The sequence below is a fragment of the Trichoplusia ni genome, chromosome 3, assembly GCF_003590095.1.
Source record: "Trichoplusia ni isolate ovarian cell line Hi5 chromosome 3, tn1, whole genome shotgun sequence".
Taxonomy (NCBI): domain Eukaryota; kingdom Metazoa; phylum Arthropoda; class Insecta; order Lepidoptera; family Noctuidae; genus Trichoplusia; species Trichoplusia ni.
Window position 1 is genome coordinate 3,201,847 of NC_039480.1, and position 20,902 is coordinate 3,222,748.

General features: G+C 37.0%; 1 protein-coding gene across 1 annotated transcript in view; it reads left to right on the top strand.

Moving 5' to 3' along the window:
* The window catches only part of LOC113508906 (alpha-1,6-mannosyl-glycoprotein 2-beta-N-acetylglucosaminyltransferase-like), a 58,936-nt gene that overhangs the window by 11,763 nt on the left and 26,271 nt on the right, over positions 1-20,902 (top strand). Inside the window, 3 exon segments of the mRNA XM_026892076.1 lie at positions 17,566-17,794; positions 18,154-18,216; positions 20,146-20,205. Coding sequence (XP_026747877.1) covers positions 17,680-17,794; positions 18,154-18,216; positions 20,146-20,205 — 238 coding nt within the window. The 5' untranslated portion in view covers positions 17,566-17,679.

The window sequence follows — 20,902 nt, forward strand, 5'->3', positions numbered from 1 at the left end:
AAATGTTTTATTGAAACAAATGTAGATATTAAGCATTCATAATATTACTTTTTATAACTTTGTTCGAAAGTATCCCTACTAATATTATAAATGCGAAAGTAACTCTGTCTGTCTGTTACGCTTTCACGTCTAAACCACTGAACTGATTTTAATGAAATTTGGTACAGAGATAGAGTTGAACTTGAGACAGAACATAGGATAGTTTTTATCCCGGACTTTTGAAGAGTTCTCTTGGAAACCCGATATAACCGAGCTCAACGCGGGCGAAGCCGCTTGCGAAAAGCTAGTATTAATATAAATTGTATACGTTAAAGAAACTACTCCCGTATTAAGGAATTTAATCCTTGTATCGCGGCTTTACAAACATTCAAGTTTTTGACTGCAAGGATAGCCGAGTGGTTGAGGTCACCACGCCAAACCCACTGAGCGCGACGTGTTAGTTCGATCTCGTAGGACAAGCATTTGTGTGATCCACGAATGCTTGTCCTGAGTCTGGATGTCTTTGTGCATGTGACTTTTTAATTCTTGTGCTACGGGTTTCTCAAACATTCAAACCACATGCTGATTGTTGAGCACTTTTTGTATGGGTAAAAACATCTAAACTCGCGTCAGGGTCACGTGATGCTGAAAGGCGTAAGATGAAAACTTCTGGAGTAATACTGCATCGATAGCGATATAAATAAATTCTGAATTCTACCACATAAATGATAGAACTTTTATAATGATAATAAAAGAAATTCGTACAAAATTATTCCATAACAAAGATAACAATTCAAAATATAAAAAATACACAACGTTAACTGGCCTGTTGGTGTAGTGGTTTGTGACCCTGACTGCTATACCGGAGGTCGTGGGTTCGATTCCCACCCAGGACAAATGTTTGTGTGATGAGCACGATCATTTGTTCTGTGTCTGGGTGTAATTTATCTATAATACGTGTATTTAGAACTATTAATATAAGTATGTTTATCAGTTGTCTAGTACTCATAATACAAGCTCTGCTTAGTTTGAGACTAGATGGCGTTGTGTGAGAGTTGTGGAATATTTATTTACCTATTTAATATTGAAGTTTTCACCCGTGGTTTTTTTTCATATAACTGAACAACGTGGTTATAGGATATATGGTCATAAGTAAAACAGACACATCCGTTTACTTTTTGTGATTCGTTTTGACAAATAAATGCAAATTGATAAGAAGTATTATCACTGTATGTCCCGCGGTTTCCCCGTGTCGTTTCCGTTATTAAAAACATTATCATATAGTGACTAATATTAACAGTGGACTTATACGATATGTGCCGGAACTTGGGGCTTATCTGCACGTCTTAAATACTAGCTGTTGCCCGCGACTCCGTCCGCGTATAATTGTTGGAATGAAATCTATATCTATACTAATATATAAAGCTGAAGAGTTTGTTTGTTTGTTTGACACGCTAATCTCAGGAACTACTGGTCCAAATTGAAAAATTCTTTTTGTGTTGAATAGACCATTAATCGAGGAAGGCTTTAGGCTATAAACCATAATGCTGCGACTAATAGGAGCGAAGATACAATGGAAAATGTGGAAAAAAATTGGGAGGGATAAATCATAACTTATATCTTCTACCCACGGGGACGAAGTCGCGGCAGCTTGTTTAGTGATATGATGATGATTCATCATCGTCATGAGTCTAGCCTTTTCCACCTATGTTATGGTCGGCTTTTAGTCTAACCGTATACAGGGTTTTACAAGGAGCGACTGCCTATCTGTGAACTCCTCAACCCAGTAACCCTGGGCCACACGATACCCCTTACTCAGACTAGTTGTCAGAATTTCTACCTTCTGACTACCTGTAACGACTTTCAAAGATGTTTAGAATCACAGCCAGGATTTTACGTGTCTTCCGAAACACACAGGAAGTCGTTATGACATTGATCGTCACCCATCCTCGGACCGACCGTACCAAGAGTAGCTTCACCTGTGATTGTTCAGCTTGTGTAGTTGTAGCCAAGAGCTCCTAACTTTATAAATGACTAACAGTTGCCCGCGGGCCCGCCCGCTACGAATTGAAAATGATCCCACGGGAATATAAAATCGGTATTAAAACTATCCAGTGTTAATCCTGGTTATAAACTACTAGCTTTTCGCCCGCGGCTTCGCCCGCGTCGAGGTCGGTTATATCGCGTTCCCAAGAGAACTCTTCAAAAGTCCGGGATAAAAACTATCCTATCTTCTTGCTCAAGGTCAACTCTATCTCTGTACCAAATTTCATTAAAATCAGTTCAGTGGTTTAGACGTGAAAGCGTAACAGACAGACAGAGTTACTTTCACATTTATAATATTAGTAAGGATCTGTGTACCAATTTTCGTCTAAATGTGTACAGTGGTGTTTGCGTTGAAGAGGAACCAACGTACAAACTTTCGCGTTTATAATGTTAGTAGAATTATAAAGGAGAAATAACTATATTTTCTTTCCTTTGGGTGCTATTTAAGTCGGATATTACTAAAACAGTTCCCTTATGACCGTGCTATAAGACCACCGACGGTCTCTCATTACCATTTGTCTGTTGTTACATTTGGATTATTGATTCGTGTCACGTTGACGCCATAACTGAGATTCTTTTGTCGCTGTGTGTCGACACACCGCCGTTATGGACGTATAACGTGTGTAGCGATTGTAGGGCAGTGGCAGAGCAATGGCAAAAAAAAAGCAAAGCAATAGTTCAGCATTAGCAGAACAGTAATGAAATGAAATCATTTTTGCAAGTGGGATATATCATCTCTTTTAAATGACTTTTTTGAGAACGCTGGAGTTGACATTTCCTATCTGACTACCCTGAGAAGAAATATCAAAACAAACTCTGGGATCGCAGTCTCTTTTAAAGTCCAGACAATTTTAAAATGCGAGTAAAGTGTTTAAAACTTAATCTTTGTGTCGCGCCCCGTTTCACAAACATACAAGTCACATGCACAAGACACCCGGACTCAGGACAAGCATTCGTGGATCACACAAATGCTTGTCATACGAGATCGAACTAACACGTCGCGCTCAGTGGGTTTGGCGTGGTGACCTCAACCACTCGTCTATCCGTGCAGTCAATGATGATATTACTTTAAGACCCGGTTAGATCTACTTTATCTTTCATACATTGTTATGTAAATTTTACTGTTCTGTTTGATATTGGTTTTCATTAGAATATTAAACTCTTACGGCTTACGTATAAAATTTATATTCTAACTAGCTTTTCGCCCGCGGCTTCGCCCGCGTCGAGGTCGGTTATATCGCGTTTCCAAGAGAACTCTTCAAAAGTCCGGGATAAAAACTATCCTATGTTCTTTTTCAAAGTTAACTCTATCTCTTTAACAAATTTCATTAAAATCCGTTCAGTGGTTTAGTCGTGAAAGCGTAACAGACAGACAGAGTTACTTTCGCATTTATAATATTAGTAGGCATGGATTTGATCTTATTGCAGTTTGGAATGTATTTGAGGTTTGTTTACTATTTTGGTGTTAGTTTTTTCTTTTAAGAAACCTACAGTGGTACCGTGGTTGTCTGTTCTGTCACCAGGTTGCAGGTTATAAACCGTGACTGGTATACAGTTGAAATTTTCACAGATGATGTATGTCCTTTGCCGGTATTACATCAAATACCGGTCATAAATTTGTAGGTTAGTACCCACAAATTTATTTGACATCATATACTAGCATTTTTCCAGCCATGTTGGGGTCGGCTTCCAGTCTAACTGGATGCAGCTAAGTACCAGTGTTTTACAAGGAGCGACTGCCTATCTGACCTCCTCAACCCAGTCACCTTGGCAACACGATACCCCTTTGTCAGAATTTCTAGTTTTTGACTTCTTTTAACGATTGTCAAAGATGTATAAATAACCACTCTTCATTCTCTTCGGACCTGCCGAATGACACGTAGATAAACCTGTGATTGATCAACTTATACAAATAGTTATAGTTTAGCCACTTTGTCCTTTTTTTTTGTTAAGGCGGGTGAATCCTCATGGACACCCACTCCCACGGGGGAGGAAATGGGTAGTGTCAGACTCTTACTGACTAAACCTGAACAGCCGTGCTACGTCATCCGCGTTGTTCTGTCGGTGTATGGCAATGCTTTGCAATCCTTCATACACTGGCCACTAAGTCCTGCTATCGAGATAAAATTACATTTGTTAAATGTTTTATCATTTTAAAAACAAAGAGCAGCTGTTTTATTGTTCGGCGCGTTGAGATCAATAACCTCAGCTTTGGAGTCAAACGGAGTCATCGCTGTATATGTGAGCTGAATATACGATTGATGGTAATATACTAAATACTTTTTCTAGGCAGTCGCTCCTTGTAAAACACTGGCACTGAGGTGAAACCGGTTAGACTGGAAGCCGACCCCAACATAGTTGGGAAAAGGCTAGGATGATGATGATTTTTTTAACGTTTTATTAACGACCCAAAGTATGAGATGTCGGTGCAATAACGAGGCTGAAGTGGAGCTGGGCAAGCCACAGTGAAGGTAAAGTGACAGTATGGTGGCCAAGGCAAGGCAAAAGAAGCGTCGGTCGTCCGGGAGCTAGATGGAGAGATGATATAGTTGAGGTCTCGGGTCGAGTCTGGATGTGGCTGGCGCAGGACCGGAGAAATAGGCACGAGAAAGGGGAGGCCTATGCCCAGCAACCTAGTTAGACTGGTTCTCAGACTTTCAAGCTTCTGACTACCTGTAACGACTGTCAAAGATGAGTGAACAACAGCCGGGAGTCACAATCTAACGTGCCTTCCGAAACACGGGGAACTCGTTATGACAAAGATGGTCACCCATCCATGGACTGACTATCACGCGTAGCTTAACCTGTGATCGACCAACTTTTGCAGTTATACCTTAGCCACGAGTTCCTCTATTTTGGTTTAATAACAAACCAATTAGTTGGGTTTGCTTTTAGCATAATAATATTTGTATTAAACATAGACTGAATCTGTAATATTGTTTTGCAAATATGAGGAAATATTATTATACCATAGATATTATGTTGATGTTAAGACGAAACTTCAATATATCAATATTTAGAATACAATTACCTATATTCCATTTGTTTAGGTGATTAGAAAAATACAAACAATACTGGGCCCGAATTCTGGTATCTATTTAATGGAAATTGGATTAAAAATACACTTTTCAAATCAAATCAAATTCTTTATTTGCTAAATACAGGTAAGAGATGATGGTACATAAAGCAAATAGTCCACTGTATCCTACTACTATTATAAAGGCGAAAGTTTGTAAGTATGGATGTATGGATGTTTGTTACTCTTTCACGTAAAAACTACTGAATGGATTTGAATGAAACTTTACCACAATATAGCTTATACATCAGAATAACACATAGGCTACAATTTTTGAGGTTTCTAATGTGAGGTCGTAAAAAAACTCATTTTTTGCGCTTACATTGCAAACGCTGACTGAATCCTACAAGATAGATAGAAGGCAGATAGATAGATAGAAGGCAGGTATAAATTATAACTTATATGTCCTAACCACGCGGACGTATTCTCTTAAGCAGTGTTCTAACAAAAAAAGTTCAAATTTTGTACGGGGTGGAACATTTACGGCGCTTTCGATTCCCGCGTAGGAACATCATTTGTGTGATCCACGAATGCTTGTCCTGAGTCTGGGTGTCTTTGTGCATGTGCATTTGTATGTTTGTGATGCCCCACGCGACACAAGGATTAAATACGTCGCTGCTGAAAAACTCCTATCATTGTGGTGCGAAAACGCTTCAGAGTTAGGAATAAATAAATAAATAAATGCGGACAACATCACATACATTGTTCTGAACCCAAAGTAAGTTGCTAAAGCACTTGTGTTATGGAATTCAGACACAACGAAGGTACCACAAACACCCAGACCCGAGACAATGTAGAAATGTGAATTTTTACATTGACCCGACCGGGGATCGAACCCGGGACCTCAGAGCTAGCGACACCTTGAAACCGGTGCGTACGCCACTCGACCACGGAGGTCGTCAAAATAGTTTCAAATTTAATCCAATCGCTATTCATTCATAGGCCATTGAAGAAGAAACTAGCAGAATAAGGCCTTAAGAGGGTGTTTTTGCTCCAAAATTCGGTTTCCTTCTTAATTATTCTGTTCTGTACCTTAAACCAGTCCTGGCATCAAATCATTCAGGTAACAAAAATATCATAGTTACATTAAGCCCGATGGAACTTGGCCCTTCAAAACAGAGTTAAAAGTTTGTTAAAGCGAGACCAAAATATACAACCACGTTGTGAGAAAAAGAGATAATGATATTTTGTAGCTTCTCCCCGAGGTACCAAGTTACACTGGCCATTCTGTACTGATTTTTAAATTCTACGAAATCATGATATATGTAATCAGCATATTTTTCAAAGTATGTATTGTGTGACGGACAAATGATTGATATAATGTGTAACACTTAAAAAAATCCGGTCAATGAGAGTCTGACTAATGCAATTGGTTCCGTACAACATTTGGTAGTCTAAATAACTGGCAAAACTTTTTTGTTGAAGAAGTTTTGACATGAAGTAGGTATAATTTTGTACTAGCTGTTGCTCGCAGCTTCGCTTGCGTGGATGCAAGTTATAGCTGTGAAAATATTATCCTCCTTAAACGATAAAAACCCATGTGTTCATCCAATATTGGACACATTGGTGTCAGTTACCCGATATCAAATTTCATCGAAATCGGGCCATTTGTTTGGGCGTTTAGAGATAACAAACACACAACAATCCAATCAAAATTTTTTTCGAAATAAATTTAAAATCAGTTATAGATAATATTATAGATAATATAGATAATATAAATATCAGAGTTATATTTTCCATATGTATTTATTTGGCAAAAAATAATAAGTAGGCACATTTTTATCACGTTTTTATAAACTCACTTTATTGCTTGTATGTTTGTCTGTCGTTCAGTTGAATTTTTGCAACTCAATTTTAAGACACTTCCCGATAAGCTAGCAGGCTGAAATGTTCTGGTTTCTTCAGTTTCTAGCTTCAAACCCGATGACAATGCAATTTACAATTATAAAAACTGACAAAACCTGATAAAAAATGTCATTTAAAGACGTGGGTATTTAGATTTTATTTATTTATTGAATACAATAGAACGGTAAAAACCAAATACACTACTCATATACACATAAAACATAACTTATTATCTAAACAGTAACTTATATGTATCTAATCGGTACAACAGACAAAAGTTTAATATAAATTAAAGGTACTAATTAGGCTTAATTTTTCTAAGAGACATATACCCCGTATTTGCTTCCTATCCTTTCCTCCTTAAAGATAACACAGTTTTTTGTATACAGATCTCTAATGATACATCTCTCGGTCATACTAATTTGGCAAATCATTAGTGATTAGGTTCAATTGGGCATACATTTTGTCGGTCGTGATGTCACAGCGCGTTCAATGGATGGATTTTTTATTAAGAGGTGCCAGTTAGCTCAAGGAACCCATTCATGTTGATGTCTACCTTTTTTTGATAAGGCGGGGGAATCTTCATGGACACCCACGCCCTCGGGGGAGGAAATGTGTAGTGTCAGACTCTTACTGACTAAACCTGAACCGCCGTGCTACGTCATCCGCGTTTTTGTGTCGGTGTATGGCAATGCGTTGCAATCCTTCATACCATGTTGATGTCTACCTGCCCAACGGAATCGTTCGAATGAGTTACCATAACTAAGGTGCAAAAAGGGTAAAGGAAGGTAAATAAATAAATAAGTAAAATACCAACATAAATACATATATACATATGATATATAAAATTATAATGTGCATTTATTAATGTAATACATAAAAAGATAAAATAAAATTTTAGATAGGCATATGTACCATGTATGTATATAAGGCTATTTGTTACTGCTTCCTCTCTCCTAATATTTTGCTGTGCCCGACAGGGTCCATAATGGTTCTGTATTATTAGATTTTAAGTCCTTGATGTACATTATGGAACGCAATAAATAATTGAGTATTGAGTATTGAAGTAACATGGATGGGTTTTAGTCGGTTGGAGTCTGAGACTCCCTTTACAGATTGTTTGTGTGAACGCGCTGATCTCATCAACTGCGTGCGTTATTTGAATATTTAAGTGTTTGATAGCCCATTTGTTTGCAATTACTATAGTTTACCATTATGCTATGATTAATAGGAGCAGGGCAGTAATGAAATATGTTACAAAAACGGGAAGCTGTTGCGTGCGCTTAAACGATCCTATTGAAGAATTCCTAACTTACAATATTGACTGCACGTATAGCCGAGTGGTTGAGGTCACCACGCCAATTCCACAGAGCGCGACGTGTTAGTTCGATCTCGTAGGACAAGCATTTGTGTGATCCACGAATGCTTGTTGTGAGTCTGGGTGTTTTGTGCATGTGACTTAAATGTTTGTGAAACCCCGCGCCATCGGCCATTTTAAATAGCGGAGTTGGGTGTCGGACATACGCAGAGACAGCGGATCCGTTTTAACCTTTGGTTTCGGAATAAACAAATAAACATATTTGTTTATCTTCACATATTGTAAGTTATTTACAAACGAATCGGTGTTTTCTTTTAATTTGATCATGTTTTGACAGGTTATTGAAATAACAGGAAAGTCTCTTATTGTATAAATTATTGAATATCGCGACATTTTAAACGACTCCCGCATTATGGAATTTAATCTTTCTGTCGCGGCGGGTTTCACAAACATACAAGTCACATGCACAAGACACCCAGACTCGGGACAAGCATTCGTGGATCACACAAATGCTTGTCCTACGAGATCGAACTAACACGTCGCGCTCAGTGGGTTTGGCGTGGTGACCTCAACCACTCGGCTATCCGTGCAGAAATACTATTACTATTAACAGGAGAAAGTGAACAGCATCTCGGTCCACTGCGTTCATTGATGACGTCACCTCCGTTGAGTAAAGTGTATGCGCAAGCGCACATCAACGTAAACATGTTATATCATTTCCATTTGTCGATGTATTATGGTTGTAGGAACGTTATACGTATTTTTTTAGGGTTCCGTACAAAAAGGGTAACATAGGAATTTATATAAATAGATATGTTTAAATAAAGTAATCTTCTATACTAATATATAAAGCTGAAGAGTTTGTTTGTTTGAAAACGCGCTAATCTCAGGAACTACTGGTCCAAATTGAAAAATTCTTTTTGTGTTGAATAGACCATTCATCGAGGAAGGCTTTAGGCTATAAACCACCACGCTGCGACTTATAGGAGCTAAGATACAATGGAAACTGTGAAAAAAACCGGGCAGGTACACCTAAATCATAACTTATATCTTCTACCCACGGGGACGAAGTCGCGGGCAACAGCTAGTATAAATTAAAGTTAGGCTCCGCTGTTTGGCTTTCTGAAAGTTTGTTACAAGGCAATATCTCATGAACCATGATGATGTATTTCTGTTGTCGCTATAACAACGATAACAACTAATACTAAAAATAGAAATCGAGGTTAAGCAACGATTCCCACGGTCATAAATTGAGTGGTAAATAAATTTATAATGACCCAACCTCAAATTTATTTGTCGTCCAACCGATTTGTTTATCTTTAGCCTATTTAGACGGAACCCTCACTTGGAGTCCGACTTGTACTTGACCGTTTTTGTGATGTGCAATGATTGTTGAAATGTTATGGCTCTAGAAACATAATACTTCTTTTTTATTGATATAGTCACGCGATCATGTACTTGTACGTATAGTAGTGGATGGGAAAACAAAATTATATTCAAGATATAATAATATTCCATAACGCCATCTAGTGTCAAACTAAGCAAAGCTTGTATTATGTGTACTAGACAACTGATAAACATACTTATATATTTCTAAATACATACATAATATAGATAAATTACACCCATACAGAACAAATGATAATGCTCGTCACAGGAATATTTGTCCTGAATGGGAAGCGAACTCACGACCTCCGGTTCAGTAGTCAGGGCAACTTACCACTAGACCAATAGACCAGTCAATATCGAAATTGACGGACATCTATTAACTATGTTACAAAAACTAGTCTGTTATTCCTACATCTTTGACAGTCGTCACAGGTAGTCAGAAGCTTGAAAGTCTGACAACCAGTCTAACTAAGGGGTATCGTGTTGCCCAGGTAACTGGGTTGAGGAGGTCAGATAGGCAGTCGCTCCTTGTAAAACACTGGTACTTACCTGAATCCGGTTAGACTTCAGCGGTTCGGTTTAATCTTAACATTTTGCTATTTGATACTTGTTTTGCTAATTTACGCTGTTTTTCCAGGCATTAATTATAATTTAAAATGATACTATAATATTTTATTTTGAAAAGAGTAACATATGGAGTTTCTTGCCGGTTCTTCTCCATAAGAATGACACTTTGGAACCGTGCAACTAGAGTCAGTAATGTAACGTTTTAAAAGTGCCTGCGAAACGGCCTATTTGAAATAAAAACGTTTGATTTTGAAGCCGACCCCAACATAGTTGGTCAATTCTATCTATTTTAATAATATGCATATCAAGTAGAATAAATAAATGCGGACAACATCACATACATTGTTCTGAACCCAAAGTAAGTTGCTAAAGCACTTGTGTTATGGAATTCATATACAACGAAGGTACCACAAACACCCAGACTCGAGACAATGTAGAAATGTGAATTTCTACATTGACCCGACCGGGGATCGAACCCGGGACCTCAGAGCTAGCGCCACCTTGAAACCGGTGCTCACGCCACTCGACCACGGAGGTCGACATGATGACATGACGTCGATGATGATGACAAAAAATGAGAAAATATCCCTACGTGCTACGTACTATATTAAACTAGCTATATTCAAGAGCTAGTCATTAATATTAATATGCTAACACCCACGAAACAACGAAAATAGAAACTGCAGAGCGGCGCCCAAAATAAATACTGCATCTATTCATAAAATATATCTTTCCTTGTCACTCTTACTCAAATGTTGACTAACCTTGAGCCATAGACTAGGGCTACATGTGTAGGCAATAAAGTATTTGACTAAGGCCCGATTTTTCAATCGCCAGATAACTTTATTCGACGAATATTTTTGACGTTTTGACAGCTTTTCTATAGAAAATATGTCAAACGGCCATATTTATTCCTTAGATAAAAGTTATCTGACGATTGAAAAATCGGGCCTTTATCTTACAAATATAAATCTGTTTAGTCCGTCACATAGATTTCCAAAAAATGAAATACGTATTACTTATATCTCGTAAACGAAAAATTAAAGAGATACAGTGATTTTAAATCTCGTGTGACGTCACTTGTCAGTACGTTTAATAGCAAGTGATGTTTATAGTCCCCCACTGCCAGACCTTAGTGCTTTAGATCTTTGAATTATGTGATTAAACAAAAAATACCTGTTCAATATTTTTTGTAAATCTATCAGACGGACTAAAGAGATGTATATTAGTAGATTTTGTCAAATTTCTATTATAAGGTCACCAGAGAAATTGCTATGGGGACCAGAGGCTGGAAATAATTCCATATTAAACCGATAAAGAGAAAACAAAAATAACTTCTGCGAGTCATTAAAATATCATTTTTTGATAAGTATTTGATCAAGCAAAAATTTATTTATTTATTTATTTAATTATCACATTAATCTACCATTACAGGTTACTTAACCCAATGCGGTAGCTAGGACTAAACAAAGGTCTAAGTATTTATGTGAACTAGGGTTTCAAAGATTGAATTATTATGCACATAGTTGCAGGTCTAAATTCCAGCAACTGTTTTAATATGTAATTTTCTGATAATTCTGATATGCATAGGCAATAAGTTAGCCTGATACACATGCCCATCATTGCTCGTCCTGGAATTGCTTGTAAAAATGTGGAACGCTTCACGATTTTGCGTAAAATAACCTATTTTATTAAGTACTAGCTGTTGCCCGCGACTCCGTCCGCGTGGGCTTCAGTTTACAGCGCGCGGTGGTTCTTATTATTTTCAAATCAACAATCACAAAACTATTATTAATTTTAGTAAGCTGGTAGGTATTATATTTTGATAGTAACTGTCGTGAGAATGATTCATTATTAAATGATGTAACGGTTTACTCACGCGTATTTATCGGGGTAGCCCGACTAGTTTCGGACCATGACTGCTCATGATTAAGGACTCCGGTTGGGTACGTAAATACGCGTGAGTAAACCGTTACATCATTTAATAATGGTAGGTATTATTATTAGTATTTATTCCACATTCTTATCTTAGTAACTCGTGCGTATAAACTCCATTACCTAATGTTATATTTGGTTCATTAACGTTCTTAAAAGACGTGGTATTATCGAATCATTATAGAATACTCAAATTCTGAAGTTTTGTATGTTTATCGCGTCTTAACGCTTAAACAACTGGACTAATTTCGATGAAATTTCTTTAAGGGGTAATTTTAGGTACATTCAAATTTGAGAGTCGAAGTGGGTCGTATTTAGCAGCAATTTTGAACTTTATTATTATTATTTTTTTATCTAAATATATTGATGGGCCTGTTGGTCTAGTGGTTAGTGGCCCTGACAACTATACCGGAGGTCGTGGGTTCGATTCCCGCCCAGGACAAATGTTGAGCATGATCATTTGTTCTGGTGTCTGGGTGTAATTTATCTATAATATGTATGTATTTAGAAATATATACTGATTGGATATATACAAATTGGGATCAGATAGCCGTGTGTGAGTTGTCCCAGAATCTATTATATTTCACTAGCTGACCCAGCAAACGTTGTTTTGCCGATTTTTTTTTCTAGTTGTATGTATTTTTAATTCCACATTATAAAAAAAAATAAAAACAAACAATTTCGTCCAAAAAATAAAATGTATTTTTTTAGTGTGAGCAACCCTATCACTTATCACTTTGGGGTATGAAAAATAGATGTTGTTCTATTCTCAGACCTACCCAATATGTATACAAAATTTCATAAAAATCAGCCGAACCGTTTCGGAGGAGTACGGTAACTAACATCGTGACACGGGAATTTTATATATTAGATATTATATTATATTAAGGGGGTTTTTGCCTGTTCAGAAAATGTCACCCCGATGAATTATACAAATATTTTTTGAAAATTAACTCTTAGTGTCTAAACACACTATGCCGAGGATACGCGACGGAAGTTCGGCATGATTACGCCTGCAATGCTATTTGAATTACTGGCGACACATTATGCCGAAATTACGTTGCGTTATAGCGTACAGCCGAACTTCAGTCGGGCGTAAGTTGAGCGGAAATTCGGCGTCAACGTATTCTGTAGAACACACATTATAAACAACAGAATTTCTGCCGCGTAAGTTCGGCACTTATGGTGTGTCATGTCAGTCGAATACGGTGGAACGTAAAATCAGCCGCGGAACTTCGGTCGCGTACGGTCGGCATAGTGTGTTTAGACACTTATAATTACTGGCCTGCCCGCAATCGAACTTTATTATTATAATGACATAGACATAAAGGACATAGGGAATCCCTTAGGACACCTACTTACTAACTAAACCTAAACCGCCGAGCTACATCGTCCGTGTTTTAGTGTCCATAATGGCATTCCTTGCAAACCACCTTTGTCATAAAGAGTTCCTTCGTGTTTCGGAAGGCACGTTAAATTGTGGATCCCGGCTGTTATTCCTACATCTTTGACAGTCGTTGCAGGTAGTCAGAAGCTTGAAAGTCTGACAGCCAGTCTAACTAAGGGGTATCGTGTTGTCTGTAACTGGGTTGAGGCGGTCAGATAGGCAGTCGCTCCTTGAAAAACACTGGTACTTAGCTGATTCCTGTTAGACTGGAAGCCGACCCCAACATAGTTGGGAAAAGGCTAGGCCGATGATGAATAGCTTTCTTTGCAAATCTTTGTTCACAAAAGCCAACAGCACCTAGTATTCTCAAGTTATAACCCATACAAGTATCAAATCAGACGAGAGCTAGTATATTTAACGTACTCAATAATTTTATTGCACTCCATGTGTTGAAAGGTGTTACATAATATTAGTATAGTAAACTATGGATCCTGTAGGGCACGGCAATATAGAAGAGAGGAGGATGCTAATTTTATATTATATATATTACTAGCAGTTACCCGCGACTTCGTTCGCGTGGTTAGGAAATAAAATATTTTTTCGTATTAAATCGTAGCCTATGTGTTAATCCAGGATGTCAGCTATCTCCATACTAAATTTCATGAATATCGGTTCAGCCGTTTTGACGTGAAGAAGTAACAAACATACACGCTCACAAACTTTCGCCTTTATAATATTAGTGGGATGGGATATCACAGATTATTATTAATTATTAGGTACGAATCCCAAGTGGTTGTTTTATTCTATTAATTTTGTAATTTTTATTAAAGAGAATTTTAATTTAACCGGCATCCGTCGAAGATCGTCTGCAGATCCCCTGACTTCCACAACCCATGTTATTGGGTAGCAGATGGGACAAAACTTCAACAAGGAAAAAAATTACTCTAGCACAGACAATGAATACATATGGGATGGCGTCATCTCCTCCGATTGAGTTAATTTAATCAGATGCATAGATAAGATAGACGTTTTAAACATGGAAGTTTGGAATTAAGATGGAAGTTCCTTTTAAGAGTAATGTTATTTGTAGAAGTATCTTAGTTCGTCCTCTATACCCTTTACTAATATACACGTTGATTTGTAGTCGTCTTACAAAAGCAGCCCAGTTCATGTATCCGACGTAAAATGCCCCTAGGCACTATTTTTTTTTATCATCAACTAAGATAAAAATAAGAAAAATTAAACAAGACAAATCTGAAAAATACTCTTAAAAATGATAAAAACGCCGCTGCCCGCGCCCCTCACCATTGTTACAAGGCTCGAACCGCGCTCGCAACAGAGTTGTGTTTCTAAAAATCTACGAATTGCATCATAATATTGAATAAAAATTGCATTTTTAATATATTGAAATCTCATAATTACCTATTTTTTATCATGAACGTGTTCTAGTCATTGGATACATGAACTGGGCTGCTTTTGTGAGACGACTGAAAAAACACGGTGTATAAAGCTGAAGAGTTTGTTTGTTTGAAAGCGCTAATCTCAGGAACTTCTGGTTCAAATTGAAATATTATTTTTGTGTTGAATAGACCATTCATCGATTAAGGTTTTAGGCTATATACCATCACGCTGCGTCTAATAGGAGCGAAGATACAATAGAAAATGTGGAAAAAAACAGGGAACATTATTCATCTTGGAGGGCTTCCGTTCAAAAATTCCTAACTTATATCTTCTAACCACGCGGACGAAGTCGCGGGCAACAGCTAGTTATTAATACGCAGAAATCGCTGCTTGGTGGATAATATGTATTGGTGAAGCTACTGGTGTGTATAGCCAGGTGTCGCGAGTTAGAGTCCTGTCTGAGGTTTGAATTTTTGAAGCAAAACGTTCTTTAGACGCGACTAACAGATAACAGGACGACCATGCAACGTAAGTCCGTTACGGTAATATGGCGTCACGTTTCTGTACCATACGGTTATAAATATTGTTGATTTTGTCAATAGATGGTTTAAAAACAAAGAGGAGCTCGTGGCTAAGCCATAACCGCATAAGTGATACGATCACAGGTTAAGCTATGCTTGACGCGGTTGGTCTGTAGATGGGTGACCATCTTTGTCATAACGAGTTCCTCCGTGTTTCGGAAGGCACGTTAAATTGTGGGTCCCGGCTGTTATTCCTACATCTTTGACAGTCGTTACAGGTAGTCAGAAGCTTGAAAAAGTCTGACAGCCAATCTAACCAAGGGGCATCGTGTTGCCCAGGTAACTGGGTTAAGGAGGTCAGATAGGCAGTCGCTCCTTGTAAAACACTGGTACTTAGCTGAAACCGGTTGGACTGGTAGCCGACCCCAACATAGTTGGGAAAAGGCTAGGCCAATGATGATGGTTTAAAAACAAATCAATCGATTTTGTTTTTAAATGAGAATAGTTTTACTTCAGTCGCGTAGGACGGTTACACGCATGCTTTTCAGTAGATTTAGCATTTGTATCTAATTCCAAATATTATCCGATTGACATCGCTTTCTGCGTATTAAAAATTGTAAATATGCTATTGAATGCCAGTTGACACAATGGTTTACTCACGCGGATCGCCCGACTAGTTTCGGACCCAACCAGCGTTAATCATGACTGACGCGGCGGGCGACCGAGTCGCACGGAATTGCTGCATCATTTAATAATGAATGGGTCTCACAATAGATACTATAAAAAAAGTAAAAATATCAATCGTTATTTAATCGTCATCTCTAGATTGACATAAGCGTAAGCACTTCCTTCTAGTTTATTGTGATTTGTGACATCAACCTACATAACATTCAGTGGGCCAATAGTGTGTAGACTTATGCACTAGCTAAGACCGTTGCTTCTCTCGTAGTTTGGACGCTTTTTTTGATTATGGTGTGATCTCACTCATCATTCCCCTACCCTTATCCCAATTATAATTTGTGGTCAGCGCAACATGTCTTCTTCTTCCGTACCTTTCTATCTGACATCATCTCAGAAGAAACACTCTTTGCAGCCATATCGTCTTTCACACAATCGATCCATCGTTTCCTTGGTCGTCCTCTTCCCCTATATCCATCCACATCCATGGTGTGATCCTACTATTTTACTAATATTATAAACGCGAAAGTTTGTATGTATGGATGTTTGTTCCTCTTTCACGCAAAAACAATTGAACGGATTTAGACGAAACTTGGTACACAGATAGTTAATAAGCAGGATTTACATGTAGGATCGTTTTGATCCTGATTTTATGTGCCCGTGGGGTCATTTTCGATTTGTAGCCGCCAAGCCCGCTGGCTAATTATTATATTGATAGCCTGCCTCAATAAATTTTCCGAAAAAAAACGCGGATGACGTAGCACGGCGGTTCAGGTTTAGTCAATAAGAGTCTGACACTACCTATTTCCTCCCCTAGAGGCAGAGGGAGTCCATAATAATTCCCCTTCTTTTGTAAGGCGGGAGAATTCTCATGGACACCCGCTCCCTCGGGGGAGGGAACGGGTAGTGTCAGACTCTTACTGACTAAACCTGAACCGCCGGCGCCGTGCTTCGTCATCCGCGTTTTTGTGTCGGTGTATGGCAACGCGTTGCAATCCTTGATGACACCACCAACTATCTTTTTACCCGACTGCCAGGAGGGTTATTTATTTTATTTTATCTAAAGACACTGATAATATTATAAAACTATATTATCATTGAATAAATAAGTTTATAGCTAGATTTGCTTATCAAGACTAATTATGCTTATTAAGATAATTTAAGCCCCTCATATTTTGGGTATTTTTGAACGGTGCTTACCATTTTTGACACGTATTCTTTATGAGTCATGTGAATGTTAGATATTTGTCTCAAGAATCGTCCTTTAAACCGCCTTGCAGACTCTCCCGCATTTTGGTCTGTGAATGGCACAATTAAAAGCAAACACTAGGACTTCGAGTCAAGAATCCCCTTATAGCTCCCCTTAATCATACAGTACGTCTCTTTCCACATTTTTTAAAACAAATTTCTCTTATCTTTCCAGAAACCCCGCCGAACAAGAATGTACTAAACGAAAAATATGAAACAGCGCCATCTACCGGGCGCCAGACGAACTACGTAAGATGTTACAAGCGCCACCTATTGGGAGCGAAACGAAATGCCACGGTTAAAATATGCGTCGATCGCACGTGTGGTTGTTATACTCGGCCTCTTCTGCCTATGGCTCCAGATCATGCTGTCGGCATCCAGTGGGGGCATGTACAGAGAGGGAGGTATGTTATTCAAAGATTTATTATATTGAGATATTAATTTTTGTTCTATTTTCAGTAAGATTCAAAAGGAGTTGTCGACAGTGAGCGCGCGACGGTGAAGTGATTTAGGCCGCATTAATCGCAGAAAAGATAGTAACCTTCTTTTTAGTTTTTTTTTTAATATAGGGTTTTTTATTCTTCAAGTATACCATTTGGAATCAATGCTCTACAAAATGAGCGCAGAATTTTGACAGATGTCAAAAGTGACAGCTGTCATGGTGACGTTCCTCTTGTGTCAACCTTTTTAGTTAAAATGTTTTTTTTCTTAATATTTTACTTTGATTACAAGATTGTATTTTGTGCTGTTTATTTATTTTCAGATTTAGATCATGACATTACGTTACAAGGACTCTTGTTGAACGTTTACTTGACAAAACATGAAGGTTTTAGAACTTTTTAATTTTGAGTGTTTTATATAGTTGAATTTCTTCGATCTTTTGGGTTTTAATTTTAAATTTTCTGTTTTTCCTTGTGATTTATATTGAATACTTGGTATATATTAACTAATCAAGGAACGATTAATCTTAATGAGGATACAGACTAGACCATTTACTTATGACAGAACATTGATTGGATGAAATAATTCTTGAGCCGAATACCGGGCGCCATTTTGTTTCAAACTTTACAAACCAACAAGAAGTTTGGTGTTATATTTCGCCAAAGATTTCTGAATGCTGAGCATTCGTTTGAATGTTTCTAAGGAAATGTTCTAGATTGTATCCAACATCGTCATATACTAAGGTGCAGCGCAGACGGCACACTTTTTGTGCGATCGAGTCTTTGGCGCTCAAAAAGTGAGTCTTTGGCGCTCAAAAAGTCTGCAGGGCATGTGCGTTACTGCATATAATAGGGATGATGACTGGGTATACAAAGAAAAAGTCTCATTAGTCCCTCAGTTAGATAATTGAAAAGTATGAGACACGTATTTTTTCCTTTTTCAGAAAAACTAGAATTGACAAAGATTAACTGCTTTAAAGTTTAGGACAGGGGGCTTGTGACGTTACGATATGGTAAAATTTATACTCAATCGTGACGTCACGCGTAAATTTCATTCACTGTAATTTGGTCAATTTATGTTTGCGGGACAAATTAAAAAATACATAGCCATTATTATACAAAAAACTACAAGACGGACACTGCAAAAAAAATGTCGTCATCCCTATTGTATAGGTTCTATTTTCTCAGACTAAAAAGTGCATCATGGATAGTCTGTCATATGCGCTGCACCTAATGGACTGCCTTAGAGATGAGAATTGTGGCACTCCGAAAGAAAGAGAGGAAACGAAGTCTCGGTCTTTATCTCTTTAAAATTTATTTGCCGTGCTTATCATGACAACTGAGCGCCAATCATCTAGGAGGAAAGAGATAGCGCTAGATCGAAATAGGCTACCTCTCTCACTCTTTTCAAACTAAAAAAATATTGAAGATTATAGTACGGTATGTCCATTAGTATATGTGTTAAGTATGGTATTTAACCATTAAATACTCTATAGTATTTTATGTTATGGGCTAACCCCTTTTTCTTGTAGTTTTATTAATATAATTTTCTCTTTAATTTATGTTCGATAGTAAAATACAAATTTATATATATTAAAAGTATACATAATATATGAACATGGAATAAATTCTTATTTGCTTTTATCTTATCTAGACCTAGCTCTTTCTGGCAACTATACTGTTGGTTGACAGTTTTCCAACTGTCTTCAAACTATTACAAAACTTGAATCATCTGTCATATCATTTATTTTTGTTCTAGCTAAAAGATAGTTTCAATACTCAATACTCAATCATTTATTGCATTCCATATGTCACAGAGATGGTAGAAAATAAATAGCAGTTAGAGTTCAATATGGACCCTGTTGGGCACGCAAAAAATATAGAAGAGAGGAAGAGGGCAGAATAGCAATTTAGACAAATTAATATTGCCCTAAATAATAATTAATAATAATTGTATAATATTAATAATAGTAGTTACTTTTATTATGGTTTGTTTAGGCAGGGTGATTTAAATTTACAATTGTTTTATCATCCAGAAACTCCTTTACAGTAATATGCCTTTAATACTAGGAATCAAGACTATTTTGCAATATTTTCACATATAAATTTATTTATCTGCAACAACATAGGTATGATAATGTGTCGTGGTGCCGACAGAAGAGTTTCGTTTAGTTGAAAGACAGTTGCAAGACTGTCACGCAACTGTTTTGTTGCCAGTATAAAAAAAACACAGTGGTGTAAACACACCTCTTCACCTTTCGTCTTATTTCTTTATTTATTTTATTACATTTTTAAATTAAACTTTCCGCTTACAGAGGGTTATGTAGTAACAACAGAAAATATAGTAGAATCGAATGGGCAAGAAATATATGAAGGTTTTTTTTTTATAATTTTAATATATTTTTTCTATGTTGTGGCGTTTTTTGTCTGGGATTTTACTTTGGGACTGTTTTTTAAACTTTTTAATGTTGTGTCTCTTTCTAATTGGTATATTGTGATAAGGACAACAAGATTATTTTATTGTATTTATGTATATGTGCTTTTTGTACATACATATTTTATTATATGATGTATTTTGTATTTGTGTGTTATTTTTTAATTTTGATGAAGATAAATTCCGTTAATATTTTCCGTATATTATTGTAATCGTCGCAAATATAACTATTATATCAACCGACTTCAAAAAGCGGTTGTTAATTTTTACACGCTTTTTATTAGCTTCACCTGTATGTTTGTAACCGACTTCTTTGGGCGCGATTTTGACCCACTTTAAATGGTCAGATTTCGTTCAAACTTTGTAGATTTATTGAGGACCGATGACAATACACTAATTTGATAAAATTATTCCATTTTTTAATTTGAAAAATATGTTTTTTTTTTTAATTTATATAATTTAATCTAGTTTTCTATAAAAAGCGTGTTTTTTAGTTTTTATAAACTATTATTTTTATCTTAACCTCAAAACTTTAGATTGTATTAACCGATATTAATAATTCTTTTTTCATTTAAAGTGAAATAGCTGTCAATTGGCCCGTAATTATCAAAACTTTTTAAATTTGAAGTCGGTTGTCT